This window comes from Bos indicus x Bos taurus, chromosome X (genome assembly GCF_003369695.1).
Source record: "Bos indicus x Bos taurus breed Angus x Brahman F1 hybrid chromosome X, Bos_hybrid_MaternalHap_v2.0, whole genome shotgun sequence".
Classification (NCBI taxonomy): Eukaryota; Metazoa; Chordata; class Mammalia; order Artiodactyla; family Bovidae; genus Bos; species Bos indicus x Bos taurus.
In genome coordinates, this window is record NC_040105.1 from 127,687,303 (window position 1) to 127,712,388 (window position 25,086).

General features: G+C 40.4%; 1 protein-coding gene across 1 annotated transcript in view; it reads right to left on the minus strand.

Moving 5' to 3' along the window:
- Positions 1–6,472: 6,472 nt before the first annotated feature.
- HPRT1 (hypoxanthine phosphoribosyltransferase 1) overlaps positions 6,473–25,086 on the minus strand; it is a 31,303-nt gene continuing 12,689 nt past the window's right edge. Inside the window, exons 4-9 of the mRNA XM_027533904.1 lie at positions 17,841–17,906; positions 14,289–14,306; positions 11,464–11,546; positions 7,939–7,985; positions 7,708–7,784; positions 6,473–7,186 (exon numbers count right to left, since the gene is read on the minus strand). Of these exons, the coding sequence (XP_027389705.1) occupies positions 7,139–7,186; positions 7,708–7,784; positions 7,939–7,985; positions 11,464–11,546; positions 14,289–14,306; positions 17,841–17,906 (339 nt within the window). The 3' untranslated portion in view covers positions 6,473–7,138. The remainder of the gene's footprint in view (positions 7,187–7,707; positions 7,785–7,938; positions 7,986–11,463; positions 11,547–14,288; positions 14,307–17,840; positions 17,907–25,086) is intronic.

The window sequence follows — 25,086 nt, forward strand, 5'->3', positions numbered from 1 at the left end:
GTTCAAATTCCTCATCTGCCACTTCTAGCTGTGTGATCCTGGGCAAATGATGCAGCCTCTCTGGGCTTGCATTTCTTTATATGCAAAACTGGGATAGTTAAAAAAACCAACCCACCATCATAGGGTTTATCATAAAGATTCAAAATGCTTAGTATGGTTCTATTGCCTATGGTGATCATTCAATAAAAGATTAATAATAAATAGGGTTTGGGGGTTTTGTGTGGGCCTTTTTTTGTTTGGGTTTTTTTGTTCAACCTGAACATGTTTTGCTTCTTATTCTAGGTAATTCAGATACAATTTAAAAATATTATATTTATCTTTTTACTTTCTATCATTTATTCAACAAATATTTATTGGGCACTACAATTTGGCAGGCACTGTTGTAGGGGTCTGGGATGAAGCAGTGAACCAGACAGTCCAGGTCCTGCCCTCATGGAGCTGATGGTGTACCACCGGAGACAGCCAATAAATAGAGAAATAAAGGAAAAGCTCCACTCGGCAGGTGCTTTTAAGGGAACAGCTCTGCCATAGGCCATGTGGACAAGGTCAACTGCAGTTGGACCCAGGTCTCAGATCAACGCCCCGTGACCCTCCCAGGAACATGGTAAACAGCTTTGTGAGGCGCTGTCCTGAGGCTATTGGTTACCCACCTCCCAACCTTGAAGGGGCTGCCTCAGAAGGCAGTTTCTGGTCCTTCTCCTTGGTTCCCGAGAGGCATGGGGCTTCCAATCTTGCACCACTGAGGCTACAACTGAGGGCAATACAATCATTTAGTTGGAGTATGGAGCCAACCCCACCATGACAGGGCAACCCACCACTTGTCATCTGTCCTCTCTGGTTTGGTGCCATCCTGCAGGGACTGGGGATGCAGGAAGCTGACATCGTGCTGGGATCTCGCCTACCCTTCGAAGTAATAAACTCTGCAGCCACCTTGGGCTTTGTTTCCTCCCCACCCCAATCGATGGCAGAGTGGCAAGTCCCGAGTGGCAAGTCCCACCTAGCAGCTATGGCAGTAGTTGCCATTTAGGGACTGCCTGACCGCTTGACAGAGCTAAGTACCATGAGGAGATTAAAACAGAGGTAATGGAGAGAGACTTTGAGGCTATTAGGCAGACCAGGGACAGGTCCACCAAGGTGATGGGTGAGCTCATCTGGGGGAACAGAGTAATAGGCGGAAGGAACAGCAGTGTGAAGTGAAGTGAGACAGGAGGCAGAGGATAAATGAAGTTAGAGGAGCGGGCAGGGGCCGATTTACCTGGGTTGGGAAGATCCCCTGGAGAAGGAAGTGGCAACCCACCTCAGTATCCTTGCCTGGAAAATCTCATGGACAGAGGAGCCTGGTGGGCTGCAGTCCATGGGGTCGCAAAAAGTCAGGCACGACTGAGCGACTAATACTTACTTACTTTTGCAGGTCTGCGGATAGCTTGAGTTTTCAAGTGCTAAGAAGGCAAGCGATATACAGTTGACGCTTGAACACAGAGATTAGGGCCGCTGACCCTTCAAGTAGTCAGAAATCTGCATAGAAGGTGTCAGTTCCACGTGCACAGATTCAATGCACAGCAGTGTGTAGCCCTGTAGGTATTTTTGGTAACACATCGCTGTATAAGTGGTCCACACAGGTGAACATCGTTATTCAAGGGTCAACTGTAATCTGATCTGTAGTTTTCAAAAGATTATCATCCAAAAAAGAGAAAAAAAAACACGTAAGAATGAAAAAAGGGTGTCCAAAACTATGGCAACCCACTCCAGAATTCTTGCCTGGAGAATCCCATGGACAGAGGAGCCTGGTGGGCTACAGTCCATGGGGTTGCAAAGAGTTGGACACGACTGAAAGCAGGGGCCTAGCACTCTGGTGAAATATGCTCAGAGTACTAGGAGCCTGGTGCTGGGAGCAGCAAGGTGGGGAAGAGATAATCCACCCTTGTAGGAGTTTGGCTTGAACTCTGAAACCAAGAGCCACAGGAAGGATTTGAGCCCTGTACACACACATACACACACAGCCCTATCAATACTCACTCTAGAAAAGATTTAAATTAGGATCACTTAGGCATAAAGGACAGAAATGGTATGGACCTAACAGAAGCAAAAAATATTAAGAAGAGATGGCAAGAATACACAGAAGAACTGTACAAAAAAGATCTTCACGACCCAGATAATCACGATGGTGTGATCACTGACCTAGAGCCAGACATCCTGGAATGTGAAGTCAAGTGGGCCTTAGAAAGCATCACTATGAACAAAGCTAGTGGAGGTGATGGAATTCCAATTCAGCTATTTCAAATCCTGAAAGATGATGCTGTGAAAGTGCTGCACTCAATATGCCAGCAAATTTGGAAAACTCAGCAGTGGCCACAGGACTGGAAAAGGTCAGTTTTCATTCCAATCCCAAAGAAAGACAATGCCAAAGAATGCTCAAACTACCACACAATTGCACTCATCTCACATGCTAGTAAAGTAATGCTCAAAATTCTCCAAGCCAGGCTTCAGCAATATGTGAACCGTGAACTTCCTGATGTTCAAACTGGTTTTAGAAAAGGCAGAGGAACTAGAGATCAAATCACCAACATCCACTGGATCATGGAAAAAGCAAGAGAGTTCCAGAAAAACATCTATTTCTGCTTTATTGACTATGCCAAAGCCTTTGACTGTGTGGATCACAATAAACTGTGGAAAATTCTGAAGGAGATGGGAATACCAGACCACCTGATCTGCTTCTTGAGAAATTTGTATGCAGGTCAGGAAGCAACAGTTAGAACTGGACATGGAACAACAGACTGGTTCCAAATAGGAAAAGGAGTTCATCAAGGCTGTATATTGTCACCCTGTTTATTTAACTTATATGTAGAGTACATCATGAGAAACACTGGGCTGGAAGAAACACAAGCTGGAATCAAGATTGTCGGGAGAACTATCAATAACCTCAGATATGCAGATGACACCAGCCTTATGGAAGAAAGTGAAGAGGAACTAAAAAGCCTCTTGATGAAAGTGAAAATGGAGAGTGAAAAAGTTGGCTTAAAGCTCAACATTCAGAAAACGAAGATCATGGCAACCAGTCCCATCACTTCATGGTAAATAGATGGGGAAACAGTGGAAACAGTGTCAGACTTTATTTTTCTGGGCTCCAAAATCACTACAGACGGTGACTGCAGCCATGAAATTAAAAGACACTTACTCCTTGGAAGGAAAGTTATGACCAACCTAGATAGCATATTGAAAAGCAGAGACATTACTTTGCCAACAAAGGTTCGTCTAGTCAAGGCTATGGTTTTTCCTGTGGTCACGTATGGATGTGAGAGTTGGACTGTGAAGAAGGCTGAGCGCCCAAGAATTGATGCTTTTGAACTGTGGTGTTGGAGAAGACTCTTGAGAGTCCCTTGGACTGCAAGGAGATCCAACCAGTCCATTCTGAAGGAGATCAGCCCTGGGATTTCTTTGGAAGGAATGATGCTAAAGCTGAAACTCCAGTACTTTGGCCACCTCATGCGAAGAGTTGACTCATTGGAAAAGACTCTGATGCTGGGAGGGATTGGGGGCAAGAGGAAAAGGGGATGACAGAGGATGAGATGGCTGGATGGCATCACTGACTCGATGGACGTGAGTCTCAGTGAACTCCAGGACTTGGTGATGGACTGGGAGGCCTGGCGTGCTGTGATTCACGGGTTCGCAAAGAGTCAGACACGACTGAGCGACTGATCTGATCTGATCTGATCTGAGGCTGCTGTACTGAGAGACTGTGTCTGTTGGTCAGGGGAAAGGGGGACAAGAATGGAAGCTGGAGTTCAAATCAAATCGAATCGGAGGTTACTGCCATAATCCACAGAAGAAATCATGGCCAATTTGTCCGTGGCAGCCTTTCCTCCACGATTTTGGCAACTGAAGCTCAGAGATAGTCTCTTCTGTGAAATGTGCTTAGAATGGATGTATATAATGTATAAAATAATGTATATAAATAATTTAGCACAGCATCTGACATATATTAAACCTATTAAATAGTAGCTACTACTGGCTTTGCCAGTTTCATTCCTGAAGCCTCTGCACCTACCTTGAGAACTCTCTTACAGGTTCTTGTGTCTTTAAAAAATGCAAATACAATCTTATCTCTCTCTACTTAAAAACCCTGAAGTGCCTTCACCCTGTGGAATGCAGAAAATCCACCTTCCTGGTCACAGCCTACTGGGTGGTCCATGGTCTGGCCTTGACCTTCCTCTCCAATCTCAGGGCCTGCCTCTCTCCTGGCTCGAAGACACTGGCTTTCCTCCTTTCCCTCCAACCCCTCAGATGGTTGTCACCACCAAGCTCATCTCTTCATGTGGCTGGTTTCTCTTCCATTCAGTTGCAGCTCAACCACGACCTTCCCTAACTGCCTTATCTAACATCCACCCCTCAGCCACCAGTCCCTAACACATTGGTGTTTTAGGTCCTTCACAACCTGCCACTATTGGAAATTATTTGGTTTGTTGTCCCTCTCCCCAACTAGAATGAAATCTTTGTGAAACTAGGAACCTTGCCCATCTTTCCCAGGACCTAGAATATTGTAGATGCTCAATATATTTCTAGGATCTCAAATGCAGGGAAGGACATTACTTGATTAACTCTAGCCTAGCTAAAGAATTAAGGTACTAGCCCTGGTTATCTATAAATCTTTTACACGTGGAATTAAAATGGGGACCTACCTATATTTACAGGTATGATTCATAGATTATAAGCATTCACAATATGGGAACATATGAAAGCTTTGACATAATGAATTTTCCAGGTTGCTGAGGTGTTCTTCTTTAAGCACCAACATTTCCCTGGATGGCAACATTCCTAAAACAGAGTCTGTGTTGCCCTAGCTCCTAAAATCAAGTAAATGAAATTTCATTTTTCCTTCCTTATGAACATTCCTTATTGTAAGAGGCTGAAGTGAAAGAGCAGCCCTGAGGGATTACTGAGGTGTGACATTTATGACCATCTGCTCCAATCCTCAATGACTACATGGTCCCGGAGCCTGCAGCTTTTTCCTTTTAAATATTCTTCCTCTACCTTGACAGGCTGTTATCCTAAAAATTACTGCTATTCCTGTCAGTATCTCCCCTCCCCTTTCTTATAAATGTGTTAGGGGAAGCACACTGATTGAAACCGCCCACCCTGGCCAGGCACCATAGTAACTTTGCATGAGTTGTTTTATGACAGGAGATCCTGTTAAGGAATACAGAAGTAATAAGCCACCACCAATCGGAAGAGTTCGGGAAAGGTCGAAAGGAGACACCGCGTGTCTGTCCACTTCCCAGAATCCCTCTCGCTAGCATCCGTCTTGGCTGAGCGATGTGTGCGCCACCAGGAAAGACTCTGAATTAAAGTGATTGGCCAAAGACCACTCGGAAACTAATCCCATCACCATAAAACCCGAGACTGCGAGCCACGCGGCAGAGCAGTTCTCCTGGGTTCCCTTGCCCTACTGCTCTCCACCCGGGTGCCCTTTCCCAATAAAATCTCTTGCTTTGTCAGCAGATGTGTCTCCTCAGACAATTCATTTCTGAGTGTTAGACAAGAGCCCAGTTTCAGGCCCTGAAGGGGTCCCCTTCCTGCAACAGAAAGAAGAGGGTGAGGCAGGTGTGCAGTGGGAGGCAGGATGCAGTGGTGAGTAGGGTGGCCTGGGACGCCTGGTTGGGGGCACGTGGTGAGGAGAGGACTTGGGAGGCATCCTCTTCCTGATCCTGGATGCTACACTCACAAGGTAACACCTCAGACTCACAGGTCACGAAGATCAAATGAGATAACAAAAAGTGAAAATATTTTGCAAACTAGGAAGTTCTAGGACTATAACACATTATTATTCATTATCATTCAAAGTTCCCTGTAGGGAATTACAGCAAACTTTTTAAGGCACAAATACAGCTGGATGGCCTACAAGGTTGCTAGTTCATACCTTACCTGGAGCAGAGAAGCAGTGAAGAGTTTTGGCGTAAAACTTACCTTCCTGCTCCCAGAAAACAAAAAGTTTTGTTGTTGTTCTTTAGTCAATAGAGTATTCTCTACCCAAAGAAGGTAGCAGTCTATGTTTGAAAAGCTGTGCAAGTGTAGGTGAAGTTGTGACTGAAACAATTTAACAGAATTACAAAAGAGAGAGCCATGTTACTTTATTTTTGGTTGCCCCACTCAGTTTGTGGGATCTTTCTTCCATGACCAGGGATCAAACTTGGGCCCTTGGCAGTGGAAGTGCGAAGTCCTAAGCACTAGAGTGCCAGAGAATTCCCTGAGCCGTGTTATTTTAGCATAGGAAAACATAATAAACTATATACTATGTGTCTAAAATCTAAGGCCTCTGAAGAAGGTCTAGCTCCACCAACCCATTTTAATAGATAACCATTATTTGCTGTGTTTGGTCAAGATTACAATTAAACTATCTACTAAAATTTAACAGACAAGGAAAAGGTAGCCAACAGAAAACTAGGTTAATTTGTAGAGAAATGACAGGTATGCATAATTTCCTTTAAAGAGATAGCCTTTATTTGAAGGATTTTTACACTGAAGAATTCAAAAATGGTAGGTTTTTGGAACTTACTGACCTGTATTGAAAAGGAACTGTTGACAAAGATTCACCAGAAATGATCTGAACAAGCAAGAAAATATAGTTAATACTACCGAAACCTACTGAAACACTTGCGGGACATGCGGTCTCTCTGACACAACAATGCCTCAAAGTGCTGTCGTGGGTACGAGACTGCCTCTCGCTACTTTCCTAAGCACACAGTAGCATAGGGAACAATATTCAGTCACTTCTGTTCTTTCCTGAACATATAAAAGTTAAAATACCAATTAAAAAACTAATATATTCTTCTCTTCAAATGTTTCTTACACATACAATTTCCATATTTCCAGTCAATAGTGGTGTGGTTTAAGAGCTATTTCATTCACAAGTCAAACAACAATCTACCCAAAGGGAACTGATAGTCTTTAGGCTCGTAGTGCAAATGAAGAGTTCGGGAATGCAGCAACTGACATTTCTAAAATACAAAACAGATCAAATTCTTAGGAGATACATGCAATAAGCTCTATTAAGCAGCTGGCCACAGAACAAGAACATTGGATCATGTCACTGGTGATTTCACTGGGACGCCAGGTATTTCCAAACTCAACTCGGACTCTCATCTTAGGCTTTGTATTTTGCTTTTCCAGTTTCGCTAATGACACACACGTGCTATAAAATAAAAATTGAGAAATTTACATTAGAAAAGTATCATCTGAAGTAAAAGGCAAGAACAATATTTGGCATGTCTTCTATGAACAGTATTATGCTGCAGGGGTTTTAGTGAAACCAACAGAGGTCTGTGTGCCTTCCCCATCTTCCTCACCCATGCTCACAAATGCATTCTCCAGATTCCTGCCTCCAGAGGAGGAGGTGGGTATTTGAAGGAGAGTGACTTGAGACAGAAACTAGTTCCTTTCTTTCTTATGACCACATCCATCATCTGAAATAATAATGGGACGGTTATTGTGTATTAAAGCTGTTCAACTGTTGAGCCAGCAAGAAGTGTCACCCTCGCCTGGCCAAGTTCCAGCTCTAAGGATGTCTGTACTTGACTACAGCTTTATGTGACTAATGGGAACCATCAGTCTGTTCAAATTATGAGGTGCTGGAAAGAGAAAACAAGTCTTCCCTTTTGTAAATTTTTATATGGGTTCTGAAAACTGAGAGTGAAGAAAAGAAGCATTACTTACATTCAAGTCCCTGAAGTATTCATTATAGTCAAGGGCATATCCCACAACAAACTTGTCTGGAATTTCAAATCCAACAACTAAAAAGAACCATAATTCATCATTCAGATACAGAAAACATCACTTTCAAATCTAATATGTGTAAACATTCTCTAAAGTAACTCTAAACCATTTCATATAAAACTTGTTTGGGTTAAAGATGGTTAAATGATTGACGAAAAGTAATTCACTTACAGTCTGGTTTATATCCAACACTTCGAGGGGTCCTTTTCATCAGCAAGCTGTTAATTATAAAATGTGACATGTGACACGTGGAGACACCAGAGGGCATTACAGAAGAGAACATGTGTGTTCTGCAACATGGTTTCATCTGCTGTTTAGCCTGCTATGGTCAGTTTTCACAAACTCAAAGAAAGACTGTGAAATGGAGAGCAACATCACAGGGCTCGCTGGGCAGGGGCAGCAACGAGTTCACACTACATATGGGGCCCTTGACTGATCTCCACCTGGGACAGAAGGGACTGTTCTGAGAGCTTCCCCCTGACTACCCACATGCCCATCAAAGGGCAGCTCATTGGGAGGATGAATGGGTGGGGAATGCCAATGAGCAAAGATGATAAGATAAAGGCTCTTAGTCCCAAATCCCCAGAAAACAATCCCTAAGCCACAAATAAGTGGCTTACAAAGAGGCACTTTAGCCAAAAAATAAATAAATAAACTACCACCCTAAAGGAGCTGGTATTTATTTTGGAGAGCAGAAACTGCTGGTAGGATGCGGCACCTCTACAAAAGCTAATTTCATAACCCAAATGCTGCCTGCAGAATTTTTTCAGCTGTTAAAAAAAAAAAAAAAAACAACCTGTAATGGTTCTTTGAAAGTCTTTACATATGATAAGGGCAGTCCCAAAAAAACTCAAGATTTCACACCTTCAGAGATAAGTATATTAAAAGGGCTGGAAAGGACCTGCACATCAGAAGTATCTGGGAACCTTAAAAAATACGTAACAGAACTCAGATGCCCAAGCCATACCCCTCACCAATTACATTTGAAGCTCAAGGGAAGGGACTTTTAAATTCTCAGGTGAGGGACTTCCTGCTCCAAATACAGGGGGTCTGGGTTTGATCTCTGGTCAAGGAACCAGATCCTATGTATCAGAGCTGGGAGTTCACAATGCCACAACTCATGATTCCACATGCCACAGCTGGGGATCAAGGATCCTGAGTGCCATGGCTAGGACCTGGGGCAGCCAAATAAATAAATCAAATAAATAATTATTTAAAAAAACTCTCAGGTGATTACAATGTACAGCCTAAGTTGAGAAGCACTAGCCTAAACCTTAGACTCCAAGAGATCATAGTCTAGTAAGTCCTTCGTGATTCTCCTTTCAGTAATGAGAGGAGACACTTGGACTCAGTTTTCATTTAGAAAGAAAATAACAAATCGATCACAGCAAAACCCCTTCCATCTACCTGAACTCATTCAGGAACAATCCAGAAAAGGTATCATTAAACTCAGTGCAAGCTGTACTAAGAGCTCAGGGGAACTCAGCACCTTATGTTCCTATAGATCTGAATGAAATAATTGGAAGTTACAAAAAAATGCACAGGGAGGATCCCTGCGTCCTTTCTCCAGTGTCCTCCAATGAACATTTCACATAATGTAGCAATTACCACAACCAGGACATGGACATTGGTGGACTGACCTTGCCCCGATCTCACCAGCTTTGCAGGCTCATCTATGTGTAGTTCTAGGCAACTGTATCACACGTGTGGACTCATGTAACCACCACCACAATCAGGATACAGAACTTTCCATCACACATGGCTTTCTCTTGCTACCTCTTTATTTATAGTCACCTCCAAACATCACCTCCTAACCCTTGGCAAACACGAATCTGTTCTCCATTTCTACCATTTTGTCACTTTAAGAGGTTGTGCAAACGGAATTATACAGTATGTGCCCTTTTTAAGATTGGCTTTTATTGAACAGTCCCTTGATCCTCCTCCAAGTCATTGTGTGGATCAGTAGCTTGTTCCTTTTTAGGGCTGAGTAGGATTCCATGGTAGGGTGGACCACAGTTTAACCAGCGACCTACCAAAGGACATTTTCATTCTTTCCAGTTTGGGGCTATTACAAATGCAGCTGCCATGAACACGCACACATGGGTTTTGTGCGGATGCAAGTCCGCATTTCTCTGGGAGAAAAGCCCAGTGTACAGCTGTTGGGAGCTGTATGGCAGATACAGGTTCAGTTTCTTAAGAAACTGCCAAACTGGTTCCCAAAGTGGCTGCAGCATTTGACATGCCTCGCAGTTAATAGTTTTTATTTGCAATTTAACTTTGAAGTTAAAAAGCTTTCTAGTCATTCTTAACCCTGCTCTGAATAAAAAGAATAAGCTTTATGTTTCCTCTCTTTATGCATAAAACACAAATACACATACACTACACAAACAAATGCACAATATATCTGTGATATTAAATGTAATGGCAAGGAAGAGATTGAGAAAAAAAGGTTGAAAAACAACTGACTTGGGTCAAGTCCATCACTAAGAAATGACCTAGGTATTCTTTGACTACTTCACACCTCCAGCAACAGGAAATACCTCTCTCGTGAGGCAGTCTTTCTCAGTTTCTCAGCATATTCCAGGAGAGAGGCACAAAAGAATATCTAGAGAAGTACATGCCATGGTAGGTTGACATTTAAAACCCTAAAAGCACGTAGACAAATAAGCAAGTGCACTGACTGGTTTACAGGAAATTGCTTAGAGCACTAGAATGCATCATTTCTGCACTTCCATCATGCCTGTCCCAAATCCTGATGATAAACTTGCACCAGCTATCAGAAAAGCCCCGAAGGACAAACTGCAGACATATGACTCAGTGGAAGGCTTACTCTGATTCAAAGATGTTCAACAAATACTTTGTTCCTTTAAGACAGGTTTATAAAAACCAGATAATCATTTAGGGGAAAAAAAGGCAGATCACTATCTGACCCCTACACAAAAATTGCAGATTGGTCAAATTTTTTAAAAAAATGAAAAAAAAATCCACACAGGAATGTCAGTCGACAAAACACTTAAAATAGTACAGCATAAACTCAGCCAGGTTTCTGGGTTCAAATCTCACCTTTACAGTGATCCAGCTCTGTGCTTTTTGGATAATTCCCTATGCCTTGCTATCCCCATCCGTGAAGTGGGACTAACAACTGACCTCAGAGTTGTCGGGGGGTGGGGGGGGTGAAACTCTAATTAGGGATAAAATAAACACAGGTAGAATAAAGCAAAAACCAGACAGCATAGGTAGGACCAGGAGGTGAGGCTGATCCAGAAGAAAGGAAGCAGGCACTGTCCATTTTCAATGTAGTTACAAGATGCGACACACAGGCCCACTGCGTCACGTGACTGCGGGAGCTAAGGCGCTTCAAGGCCTACCCCTTCCCTCCACCTCCTTACTTGTCTTTAGGATCCTTGGTCTCAGTTTTGCAAAGTGGCCCCAAACCCTCTGCCATGCTACCCTGGACAAGTTGGTATCATTACTATATTGTTGGAAAACCAAATATTAATAACATAAGACAATAAGGCAACTGCACTGAAAGGCTTTAAAACGTGACGAATGATTTACAAGGACATTTACTGAGTCTTATTTGAGATTACATTACTTTTTGAAGATAAAACTAGAGTTGAAAAAATTTACCCTTACAAAGAAGCAAGTACTCTTTTTTCAAATGAAGTAGCTTATGTCAAAATGTTATATACATACCTCGCAACCTTGACCATCTTTGGTTTATGCTTCTTGACCAAGGCAAGCAAAGTCTGCATTGTCTTCCCAGTGTCAATTATATCCTTTCAAAACAAAGAAAAGATATTTAAATGGCAAATAAAACCGTCACAGCTTTAAATTCAGTCATTATACAAACACACACAAAAAACCAAAATCCCATGTATAACTGGAATAACGCCATTTTTTTAACTGCAGTTATTCTCACCACAATTCATACTGAGATATTCTGGAATCTGAAAATCAGTTGGCTCTCAGCAAGCAGTAGGAACGCCAGTCCTCAGGGCTGGATTTTATAGGCACCAAGAGGTCAATGACAGCTAGTTTAAATATATATGCAAGTATGTACATGCATATTTTATTAGAGAGTTGTGGTTGCTGCCCTTCATTATAAGAGATTAGATATTTTTTCATAAATTCAAGATGAGGATGCTTTCCTTCCAACTCTTAGACACGGGTGGTTAAAAGACCACACTGAGAAACACTGTTTTATATCATCTTAAAAGTATCCAAGGGACTTCCCTGGTGGTCCAGGGGCTAAGACTCCACATTCCCAATGCAGGGGCCCGGGTTCCATCCCTGGTGAGGGAACTAGATCCTGCATGCCACAACTTAAGATCCCGCATGCCACCACCAAGACCAGGTGCAGCCAAGTAAATAAAGACTACAAAAAGTATCCAAAATATTAAGATTTTACTATATAGAATGACTTTACATGAAAGTGAATTTTAGCTATTTAGTCAAAAGTAGGACATTATTCAAAAGAAACCCATCTCTAATTGGGAAAATATTTCTTCAACCATAACCCTAATGTTCTTTTGTGAAAATATTCTCTACAGATGGTCTAAAGCAGCGCTCACAAAATGAAGCTGTAAGTCATCAGAAACATCAGGGCTGGGGATTTGTGAAAAATACAGATTTCTGGGCTGTGGTAGACAGACTCTGACTCCCGCCCCCTAGTGGACACATCGAGAATAATCCCCTGCTCCCTGAGTGTGAGCAGGACTTGTGAAATGATGGAGTAGTCATTAGGTTGTGTTACACAAAACGGCTGGAGCAGCCTGGAGAGACATTCGGCTGGTTTTGAAGAAGTCAGCTGCCATGTGAGAGGGCCATGTGCTAGGACATGAGGATAGCCTAGCAAGAAACTGGGGCTCCCAGTCTCGCAACCACAGGAACTCAGTTGTGCCAACAATGGGAATGAATTTGGAAGACAGTACCAGAGTACCATGAACCACAGGTGAGATCAGAGTCCCAGCCTTGATTCAGCCTGATGAGACCTGGGGCAGAGGATTCAGCTACCCTGAACTCAGGCTCCTGATCCCTGAACCCTGAGATAATAAATGTGTGTTGTTTTAAGCTGCTTAGTTTGTAGTAACTTATTAAGTGGCATCACCCTAGACAAAAATGAATCAATCTGAAGTGGAATTAGTGAATCTGCATTTTAAAAAAGCAACCAGTTCCCAGGGATACTCATGTACACAAACCGTTTGGAAAGAGTCTTACTTGTTTATTTACTTTTTTAATCTATAAGCTAAAATCTAAGAACCCTGATAACAATAAAAAAATGAATTAGGGGTTACTGGCGGCTCAGATGGTAAAGAATCCGCCTGTAATGCGGGAGGCCTGGGTTCAACCCCTGGGTCAGGAAGATCCCCTAGAAAAAGAAATGGCAACCCACTCCAGTATTCTTGCCGGGAGGATCCCCATGGACTGTAGCCTGCCAGGCTCCTCTGCCCATGGGGCTGCAAAGAGTCGGACATGACTGAGCAACTAAGCACATGCTGCTCTTAAGCCTTACACCATTTGACACAAAAGAGTGAGAATTTATTCTGTATAGTACTATGATGAGTAATTTGGCAATAAGAGTCAAATTGAAAATGTACAAATTCTACAACCAAGTCATTCCACTTCTAAGTGCCTGCACCCGGAAGGAACTGGAACACACGCACACGGGACCTCACAGAAGGATGCTCTCAGCAATCCTGTCGTAGTAGGAAAACCTGGAAGCCAGCTCCCTATTTGTAGGGCAACAAACAGGTTCATTCATACACTGCAAAGTTATGATGGATTTTAAGGTCAAGTAACTCTATATGTCTCAACATGAATAACCTCAAAACCAATTCTGAGTGAGAATAACAAGTTGCAAGAGAGAACATATAGAGACTATGGGCTTCCTTGATAACTCGGTTGGTAAAGAATCCACCTGCAATGCAGGAGACCCCGGTTTGATTCCTGGGTCAGGAAGATCCGCTTGAGAAGGGATAGGCTACCCACTCCAGTATTCTTGGGCTTCCCTTGTGGCTCAGCTGTTAAAGAATCCGCCTGCAATTTGGGAGACCTAGGTTCGATCCCTGGGTAGGGAAGATCCCCTGGAGAAGAAAAAGGCTACCCACTCCAATATTCTGGCCTGGAGAATGTCATAGACTGTACAGTCCATGGGGTCACAAAGAGTCGGACACAACTGAGTGACTTTCACATGTAAATTATCAAAAGATATGCTTTGTATATGGTTATATATATGCAACAGAAGCATAAATACATGGATGGGAATGATATATGTAATTTTAATTTTTAAATTCCAAGCCAAAAAGAGAGGGGTAAGATATATACCATAATGTTTCCACTATCCAATTTAACTTAAAAATAAATTACTAAATACTTCTTACAAACGATCTCATTCCCTTATAATACAAGCCCATCACTAAAACTGATGCAAAGGAATTTCTTTCCCTGGGTTACCTTTAGGACTGCATATACCAAGTTAGAAAATCATAAACACCATATTAAAAATATGTAAAACTTACTTCGACAATCAAGACATTCTGGAAGAAAAAGAGAAATGAAAATCAGTACAATGAATCAGACAGTGTTTCCAATTATAGTTTAAGTCACATCATAACAAACTCTAAGGATTTCTCCAAATTCTTGTTTTAACCTACTTTACTATATCAAACCCTGATTTAAACAAATGGGCCATCTGTTGGGATTTGGAACTCTTTAATATAAAATTTTCACTGCAATGGAATTTTTAAAATAAAATTTGACCCATATGTTCAATTTTTTAAAAGAGTTTCCATTACTTAAACAGAATAATCTTGGGCAAGTTGAAAAATTTCTCTGGGCCTCAGTTTCCCATGTAGAAATACACTAATGTGTATTCCAACTCCAACATTCAAAAAACTATAATTTGTACAATAACTCCAAAATCATGCATTTAACTTACCATATGGAATCCTATTAAAACCCCCATTTTCTTGGTAGGCTGAAATTGATCTGCATGTGCTCATATTCTTGGACTAAACTAAAAAAAGATATCAATGCTTCCTGCTACCATAAACCCTTATCCCAATTTCTACCTCTTAGAATTTTATAGCTGAAAGAACCCTTAGAGGAAATACTGCCTTAACTGTCTAAGGTAGAAAAGAGTCCTATCTATTCTTGGGAATGAGGTAGCATTTCATATACTGATTATAATCAGTCATAAGAAGATTCATGTATATTATTTATTTGTAGTCCTCATTTCTCTGTCACATACCTATAGCATTAGGTATGATGTTCTCTATACTTTTCTAAGTCAGTGGTTATCAAAGAAACATTTGAAACTTTTTAAACCTCACCTTATTTAATCTGTAATTTTATAACTGCATGTATTTTATAATATACATTATATTACTACAATAGTTCATATACAACACTCTCTTTCTCATATTACAACTAATTTCTCTCTTCTCAAAAGACACTGTAACCTAAATCTTTAGGAAAATTGAATATACAGTTGACCCTTGAATGACAAGGAGGCTAGGGACACCAACCTTCCACACACTTGAAAACCATATATACCTTTACAGCCAACTGTATCACAGTTCCTCCATATTCACAGATTCAACCAACTACAGATTGTATAGTAGTGTAGTACAGATTGATAGGAAAAATGTGCATATGAGTGGACTCACACAGTTGAAACCCATGTTGTTCAAGGGCCAACTGCAATCAAGTAATGAACCAATAATTGTTTCACCACCCACCATGTGGTTTGCTCAGCATTTTCTCTAGCCCAGCTAGCACATCTGAAGGATAATATTTTCCCATCAGTAACTTTGGCTCACTGATGTGGCAATCAGAACCATGGGATGGAGTTATAGTTTGAAAACAGCATTGAATTATGAGACAGAAAAACTGGAGTCTAGTCTTGGCTCTAATACTAAGTAGCTGCAAAAGCTTGTCTAAATCATAATCAAAGACTTTTAGTACTATGAGACAGTTTACACAAATCAAAGTCTAGAGAGATTAAATATTTGCCACACAAAATTATAGTATTCAGAGTATGGTATCATTACTGTTTAAAAAATAAAAGAATGAGAATTACAACCATTATTGAGAGTTTATTTTATATCAAATAACTACCTCTTTACTTAATAAATGAAAAAAAAAAAAGAGGCTCAGAGGTCAAATGATTTGCTTAAAGTTATAAAAATAGTCAAGTGGATAGACTTGAGAGGTTTTCAGGGTTCAAAGCCCATATTCTCAGCTACTAACTAGAAAAAAAAGGGAAAACTATTCATAGAGACAAACTGAAATAGAAAGTCTAAATAATCCATAATCTCACCCCTAAGAAATAACTTCACCCAACTTCTGCATCTTCATTTTTTTCCACAATAAATGAGCTTACTCAAAGTTATTTCAGAAGCAAAGAACTTGTAAGATCACAGAGCTATGCAGTGGGACAGCCATTAGGTGGGAAAGGCAAGGTCGAACGGCATCAGAAAGCTTTGAAGGCTAGGTCCCTTCCAGCACTAAAAACTGATTCTAGGAGTAAGGGCTTCAAATGACTTCTAAATATGGACAAAGCATGCTGAAAGGGAAGGAGGATATGTCTGGCAGAAAGGGAGAAGAGTCAACAGACTACAATTTCTCCTTTGAAGTTTTCAAAAGATGTTGAGGAAGACAACATTAGTTTGGCATGACCCTGATATGGGACCATAGAATTTGACACAAGTGTTGTATGTTAAAATTGCCTTACAGATACTCAGTCATGTAAGTAAGCTATAAGCATTAAAATCTAAAAACCAGAGGAAGAAAAGAACTTTGGAGCTACATAGACCTAAATTTAAATTCAAGTTCTATCATTCGCCAGCTTCCCTGGTAGCTCAGATGGTAAAGATTCTGCCTGCAATGAAGGAGGCCTGGGTTCAATCCCTTGGTTGGGAAGATCCCCTGGAGAAGGGAATGGCAATCCACTCCAGTATTCTTGCTTGGAGAATCCCATGGACAGACCATGGGGTCGCAAAGAGTCAGACATGACTGAGCGACTAACACTTTAACTTTCTTTCACTCTGCTGGCAGAGTGACTTTGGACAAGTCCTTCAACCTTTCTGAGTCCTAAGTTTCTTGATCTATGAAACGAGAATGATAATATCTACCTCACAGGATTCTTGTGAAACTTTTATAAGTTTATGCCTTTATATTTGGTACTGCATCTATCAGCAAAAAAAATAAAATAAAATAACTGGCAGCTGAAAAAGAAATCATAGCATTCCATCATTTATCACAGGTTACTCAAAAATCATTTCAGTGTATCAGAAGAATAATATTCAAATATTTTAATAGCTCTATTATCTCAGCTAAATGTCTGTACTGGAAGATTTTTGATGTATTTAAAACTCTCTTTGCGATTCCTTAAAATAATAGTATATTTGAAGTGTTTGTACTACCAGAAACTGCTGAAAGTTCTACACAATTATTATCACTTGACCCTTTTAAGTCTCTGAGGTGGTTGCCAGTATCATCCCACCATACATATGGGAGACAGAGAAGTTAAAGAACCTGCCCAAGGTCACGCAGTTAGGAAGCACTGAGTCAAGCATTGAATCGAAGTTCTCCAGCTCCAGAACCCACACTTTCAGTCACTACATTATACTGTTTATCTTGTAAGAAACGATGTGTGATCTATTTTTAAAAAGGAGGCTTTTCCCTTCATATATTCTTTTGAAGGATCCCAAATTAGATCCCCACAGAAGCATACCAACAGTACTTGGCAACAAGAGATTTGAAGTTTAACGTTGGATTCTGTGGCCTCTTTGCTATATGACCTAGCTTAGATGCCTAACTTAGATTGTTTCCAAGGGCTAAATAACTTGTGTTTGAGTACATAAATAACTATCTAAACTGCCTCCTGGTGATGGATTGAAAGCACAGTATGACTCTTGGTATGGAGTGTTCTTTCCTTCTCCCTCAAGATACATACCTTTCCCTAAGAGGAAGTTTATCTATGAGCTTGCCCCAAAAAATGAGAAAAACATCAAATAAACAACCTAACCTTACACCTAAGAGAACCAGAAAAAGAACAAGATACATACCTTTCCAGTTAAAGTTGAGAGATCATCTCCACCAATTACTTTTATGTCGCCTGTTGACTGGTCGTTCTAATTAAAAAAAAAAAAAAGGTATAAATATACATGTATATCCTTCCATATAATACACACACATTTCAAGTTATCAAATGGGAACTAGGAGATTTAAGAAGTTAGCTATCTCATGTCACAGCATTATGATACTCTAAGAATTATGTTTCTAGAAATGAATGACAAAAAATTAAGAAGTTCTAATTAGCCATTACTGATTTGATGCTTTGAAGAGTCCTAAAAATGGCGCACACGCATTTTTGAGTGGGCAGTATTACAGCAGCCACCCATCTTCAGTCTCAGGAATTTCTGAACCATGAAAGAATTTATTAGCATGACAGGTGTCTGGTTCTGGCCCAGGACCATTCCCATGAGTCAATCAAACTGTAGAGTCTGGTCTATATCACATTCAACTCCAAAGATATCTCCCTCAAAAGTCTAGCTGAGGCCCAGGCCATCTTCAGCACAGTCTGGGAAATCAGGTCTGATCAGGAGTCCTTTAAAGCATACCTCTTAGGCTCCAAGTTTTCTGCTATCATAGAATCTAGTAAAAACCATTAAGGAGTTTCAAAAAGGAACGCTCCACACCCACTCTAGCTGGTGGTGATAATGATCGTAATTCAGCTGTGCTGGATTCAAGACAGAAAACTAGTGAACGAACAGTGAATGAAAGAGCTTAGACTTGCCCTTCCAGAGAGCAAACCATACCAAAGTTCTGCCAATTATAATGGTGCTGTAACAGACAAAGAGATCAAGGAACAGAATGGAACCCAGAAACAGACCCAGAAGCACATGAGGATTTAGTACATGATAAAGATGGCTATTTCAAGTCAATAAGAAAAAGAAGAATTATTCAATAAATGGTGTTTCATCAACTAGTAATCCATTTGGGAAAAAAATAATGTATGATCCCTACCTCATAGCATACACAAAAATAAATTCCAGATGGATTACAATCTAAACATAAAAAATAAAGCCATAAGCAGACCAGAAGAAAATGCAGAATATTTTCACATTCTCAACAAAAATTGGAGACAACCAACATGTCTATTAACAGGGAATTATTTAAATCAAGGTCATCCACGCAGTGTAATACTGTGCAGCTATTAAAAAGAATCTGACAGTCTGTACATACTGTCCTGAACAACAGTAACTAAAACACCAAGTTGTAGGGAAATGTGCTGCCCATGAAGCCATTTCTGTTCAGCATTTTAAAAAAGCTTATAACTGCAATTACCTCTGAGCAGTGACAAGGGATAAGAAGACTTTCTACTTTTTCGTGTAGGAATACTTGAGATATTTTGGGTTTGGTTCCAGACCATCACGATAACATGAATGTTGCAATAAAGTAAGTCACACAAATTTTTTGGTTTCTCAATGGACATAAAAGTTATATTTACACTGTACTGTAGTCTATCAAGTGTGAAACAGCATTATGTCTGAAAAACAATGTACATTCCTTAATTTTAAAATACTTTATTGCTAGAAAATGTTATCATTTATATGTGGAATCTTAAAAAATGGTACAAATGAACCTATTTACAAAACAGAAATCGAATCAAAGATGTAGAAAACAAACTTAGGGTTGCCAGGGGTAAGGGGGGAGAGGGATACATGGGGAGGTTAGGATTGACAGATGCACACTGCTATATATAAAACAGATCATAAAGACCTACTGTGTGCAGTGCAGGGAACTCCACTCAACACTCTATAATGGCCTCTATGTGAAAAGACTAAAAAAAATGGATATACGCCCACGTGGGGCTTCCCAGGTGGTGCTAGTGCTAAAGAACCCGCCTGGGAGACAAGATGCGGGTTCCGGAATTTGCCCTGGAGGGTGTGGCAACCCACTCCAGGATTCTCACTTGGAGAATCCCACGGACAAGGGAGCTTGGCGGGCTACAGTCCGTAGGGTTACAAAGAGTCCCACACGACTGAAGCAACTTCATGCACGCACGCATGTGCGTATGCATAACTGATTCACTGGTGTACACCTGAAACTAACACAACGGTGTAAATCAACTATATTCCAATAAAAATTAATTTAAAAGAAAATAAAGTAGTGACAGCAAACACTGTGGAGGATGCAGAGAAACTGGACCATTTATACTTCATGTGAGTGTACAGGCACTCTGGAAATCGTACAGGCACTCTGGAAATCAGCAGTTTCTTTAAAAATAAAACATGAAACTATGGTACAACCTCCCCCAAAATATATATAAATAAAAATTCTAACCATCATTGGAGCCTTCAGTGAGTCTTAACCTTTTTGTAATGGTAACATCAAAGATCACTAATCACAGATCACCATAATAAATATAATAATAATGAAAGCTTGAACTGTTGTGTCAATTACCAAAATGTAATTCACAGATGTAAAGAGTGCAAAAGTGTTGCTGGAAAAATGGCACCAATAGACTTGCTTGACACAGAACTGCCAAAAACCTTCAACTTCTTTTTAAAAATGCACTATAAAATGAAGCACGATAAAACAAGCTGTGCCTGAATGCTTCTATATACATGTCCATATTTGATGGCAATGTTATTTTTGAAAAACACAAATGGGCCAACAGAACACAGTGATGCAAACGAATATAAGATACAAAAGTATGACTTCCAATATAAAAAACCCTTGCATATCACTTCTCATCGCCACCTCTTATTCTAACTAACCTAAAACCTAGAGTTTCAAACACAGAATAGAAAACAAAAAGTGTACAAAACCTGAAGCTTTCAATGAGCACAACAAATCAAGGTAAACAGCGACATCTTCTGTTGAAATTTGGTATTACACTCCAACTTCAATTGACCCTTTTGTACAGAGGATAGATCTGAGAACTGAAAAGTATGGAAAGTATGAAATCATGGAAAAAACCCTGTGATCCAAAGGCGACGGTAATAGGGAAACAGACAAGAGAACTCCAAGTATGCAAGACACTGCTGCTCTGATAGATCTAAATCTCCATATTCGTGTTTGCCCCAAGGGTTTTAGCTTCTAAGGCTTCTTTGATGAAAACACAAACAACTTTTAAAATGCAGGCTAAAACAGCACATTCATTTACGAAAAATGTTACAGTCCACTGTGCTAGAGAAGGCAATGGCACCCCACTCCAGTACTCTTGCCTGGAAAATCCCAGGCTGCAGTCCATGGGGTTGCAAAGAGTCGGACACGACTGAGCGACTTCACTTTCACTTTTCACTTTCATGCACTGGAGAAGGAAATGGCAACCCACTCCAGTGTTCTTGCCTGGAGAATCCCAGGGACCGGGGAGCCTGGTGGGCTGCCGTCTATGGGGTCGCACAGAGTCGGACACGACTGAAGCAACTTAGCAGCAGTTCCCAAATCGCATACAAATGACAACCATGAATCCGTTCCCCCCCAAAGGATTTCCCTCACTCCCTCCATTCCCGTTTAGGTCAAGGTTCCCACTGTCTCCCTGCTGCATTTCACTACTGAGGGACTCTCAAGTACTTCAAACTTCATGAGATGATGGTACTGGCATGGGAGAGCCCAATCTGTCCTTAACTCAGAATGTCACTGTCTACTACATAAAATTCCCAGAGAAGCTCTTTGGGTTTACAAATACATACCCTTAGTGTCTGTGTTTCCATTTTATCAAACCTTCTTTTTTAAAAATATCTCTTTATGTGGCTGTACCAGGTCTTAGCTGTGGCATGGGAACTCTTAGTTGCTGCATGTAGGATCTAGTTCCCTGACCAGGGATCGAACCCAGGCTCCCTGCATTGGGAGTGCAGAGTCTTAGCCACTGGACCACCACGGAAATCCCTCCATGTTTAAAAAAATAAAATTTGTGGTTTCATGGGGCCAAACGTGACTACTTCCTTCATGTTCTATGAGTCAGGGTGCTTGTATAAAACCTAAGCTGCACAAGAAGGACTACATCAAAGTAAAAATCCACAGGCAAGGATGAGAAAACACACTTTTGACCTTTCTGTTAGAGTTTCTTTACACTGTGGACAGTACATATCCCCATTCCTGCCAATTTAAACTGAACAAATTCTTTCCCCCATCAGTGTCCAATAGTCTTAGTTCAATAAGCAGGAGAAAGGCATAAATCACTTCACTTGCTTTATATATATAAAAATAGGTTTACAGAAGATAAGCTTTCAACCACATCAAAGTGGTACTTTACATTTAAACTTTAACTGTTCTGGAGAAAAAAAGCATACCTTAAAGCAATTGACTAAATACATACAGATTGAAAGCTACTGACCTCTTCTTAGAAGAGATACTTTAAGAAACTACTCCAATATTTTCTACATTTTTCTTTAACAAACTCAAAGAGCCAGCTTCTTACAAATAACAAATCACTATAAGTAATTTGCACCTTTCATGTATTAAACAGTTGGCCTAATCAAGCTACTAATCAAGTGACCTCCAAAATTAAGACTGAAACTTATAGCTTTATGAATCTTGATTATAATTGAGGAAAAAAATCCCAGAATTGGCAAAATGAATTGTCTTTGCATGCAAAACTGATGAAGAAATAATAGGAAGCCCATATCAGAGGATCCAAGTCAGTTAAAAAGTTTCCCAAGTAAGACTCTTCTGCACAGAATTAAAGGCCTGGGTTCAAATCAAAGGCCTGCATGATCTTGGGGAAGTCACTTAATCCCTCTGCCCCTCATTGTTCTCAAATGTCTTGTTGCTGTTGTTTAGTTGTGTCCAACTCTTTTGCGACCCCATGGACTGTAGCCCACCAGCTTCCTCTGTCCATGGGATTTCTCAGGCAAGAATACTGGGGTGGGTTGCCATTTCCTTCTCCAGGGGATCTTCCTGACCCAGGCATCAAACCCATATCTCCTGTGTCGGCAGGTGGATTCTTTACCGCTGAGCCACCAGCGAAGCCCTCCCAAATGTACACTGAGATAAGTCCTAACTCAAAAAAGGTTTCTACAAGATTTAAAATCCTAAGAACAATTTCAAGGTAAGCCATTTAGTCTGAACACATCATAAATCAGGCTAATTTTTCCTTTGATTACGGCCCACAAAAAATTTACTCATCTGACAACTTTCCCTCCTGAGGCTTTCTTCTTTTTAAAAAAAATTATTTATTTTTAATTAGAAGGTAATTTGGAGAAGGCAATGGCACCCCACTCCAGTACTCTTGCCTGGAAAATCCCATGGATGGAGGAGCCTGGTCGGCTGCAGTCCATGGGGTCACTAAGAGTTGGACACGACTGAGCGACTTCACTTTCACTTTTCACTTTCATGCACTGGAGAAGGAAATAGCAACCCACTCCAGTGTTCTTGCCTGGAAAATCCCAGGGACGGGGGAGCCTGGTGGGCTGCCGTCTATGGGGTTGCACAGAGTCGGACACGACTGAAGCGATTTAGCAGCTTAGCAGAAGGTAATTGCTTTACAATGTTGTGTGTGTTCCTGCTGTGCATCAACGTGAATCAGCCATAGGTATATATATGTCCCCTCCCTCTTAAACCTCCCTCCCACCTCCCACCCCATCCACTCCTCTACATTGTCACAGAACACCTGATTGGAGCTCCCAGCACCACACAGCAACTTTCCACTGGCTCTCTATTTTACATATGGCTATTTATGTTTCCATGCTACTCTCTCCATTCGTGCCACCCTCTCCTTCCCCCGCTGCGTCCATAAGTCTGTTCTCTATGTCTGCGTCTCCACTGCTGCCCTGCAAATAGGCTCATTAGCACCATTTTCCTATATTCCATATGTATGTTAATACATGATACTGTTTTTCTCTTTCTGACCTACTTCATTCTGTATAACAAGGTCTAGATTGATCCACTTCACTAGAACTGACTTTGTGGCTGACTAACGTTCCACTGTATACATGGACCACAACTTCTTTATCCATTCATCTTGTCGGTGGGTATCGAGGTTGCTTCCACGTCCTAGCTACTGTAAATGGTGCTGCAATGAACACTGGGGTACATGTCTTTTAAAACTGTGGTTTTCTCAGAGTATATCCTCTTGGAAAAGGAAACGGCAACCCACTCCAGTATTCGTGCCTGGAAAATCTCATGGACATAGGAGCCTGGTGGGCTACAGATCATGGGGTCGCAAAAGAGCCAGACATGACTTAGCAATGAAACAACAACAAGGTATACGCTCAGTAGTGGGATTGCTGGGTCATAGGGTAGTTTTAGTTCTCGTTTTTCAAGAAATCTCCATACTGTTCTCCATAGTGGCTGTCTCATTTTTTTTAATTAAACTATTTTAGTAAAAAAAATTACTAAAAAATTGAACTCACAATAGAGAAAATACATTTGCACAGTTACTAACTGCTTTTTAAAAAAAATATCATAGATCTTTAGTGATAGAAAAGGTCACTTAATATATAGCATTTTACTTTTGAAGGATATATATACACATCTTAATACCTCCTGAAATTGACATATGACAGTTGCCAGCAACTTACAGATATAACTGACAGTGTCTTCTTTCTTAGCAGTACAAAAAGTAGTGGGAAATCTTAAAATCGAGGCTATCTTAGATTTAAACATGGTATCTGGAATCCCTAGGCAATTTCTCAACTAGGCAGTAAGCAAATAAAAATCTGAATAGCTAGTCTAAAAGTATGTAAACTATAATATGTGTGTGTATGCACAGAAAATTCTTCAAAATATTACAATTAAAAGAGGTACTGGAATTTAATTCCTTTATAATTTTTTATGGTTGTATGTTCTTTTACAGGTTTTTTTTTTTAATCAGAAAAATTTACTTTTTATTCTGAAGAAAAACTAGATAGGCTGTGTTAACACTGTTATGGCTGTTCATATATCCGGGGAAATTTAATAGTTCATGGAGCATTTCTTTAGGATAAGTACAGATCAGTTAATGTTTAATTCACTACTTCAAACTGGTGAAGATTACACTAACGTCATTGTTACTGATGCTACAAACAATTTTAAATGCCTATTTTATGATTACATCAAATTGTTTTATAATATGCACATGTAAATATCTTCCACAAGTTGATGAATTATTAAAGAGGGTAGAAATGTTACTTCAAATCAACAAAGTATATATGGTTTTCCTAATTTCTATTGTTTAGTAGTAAATCTACACAAAATGTCACATAAAATAGAACAGATAATTTTTCTCTATGGGAAAATTTACCTAAATGTTTGCTTTAATTATGTTCAAGATCTCAACACTTTTTATCAGTTGAGGACTTCAGCTTAACAATCCTCTAAGAT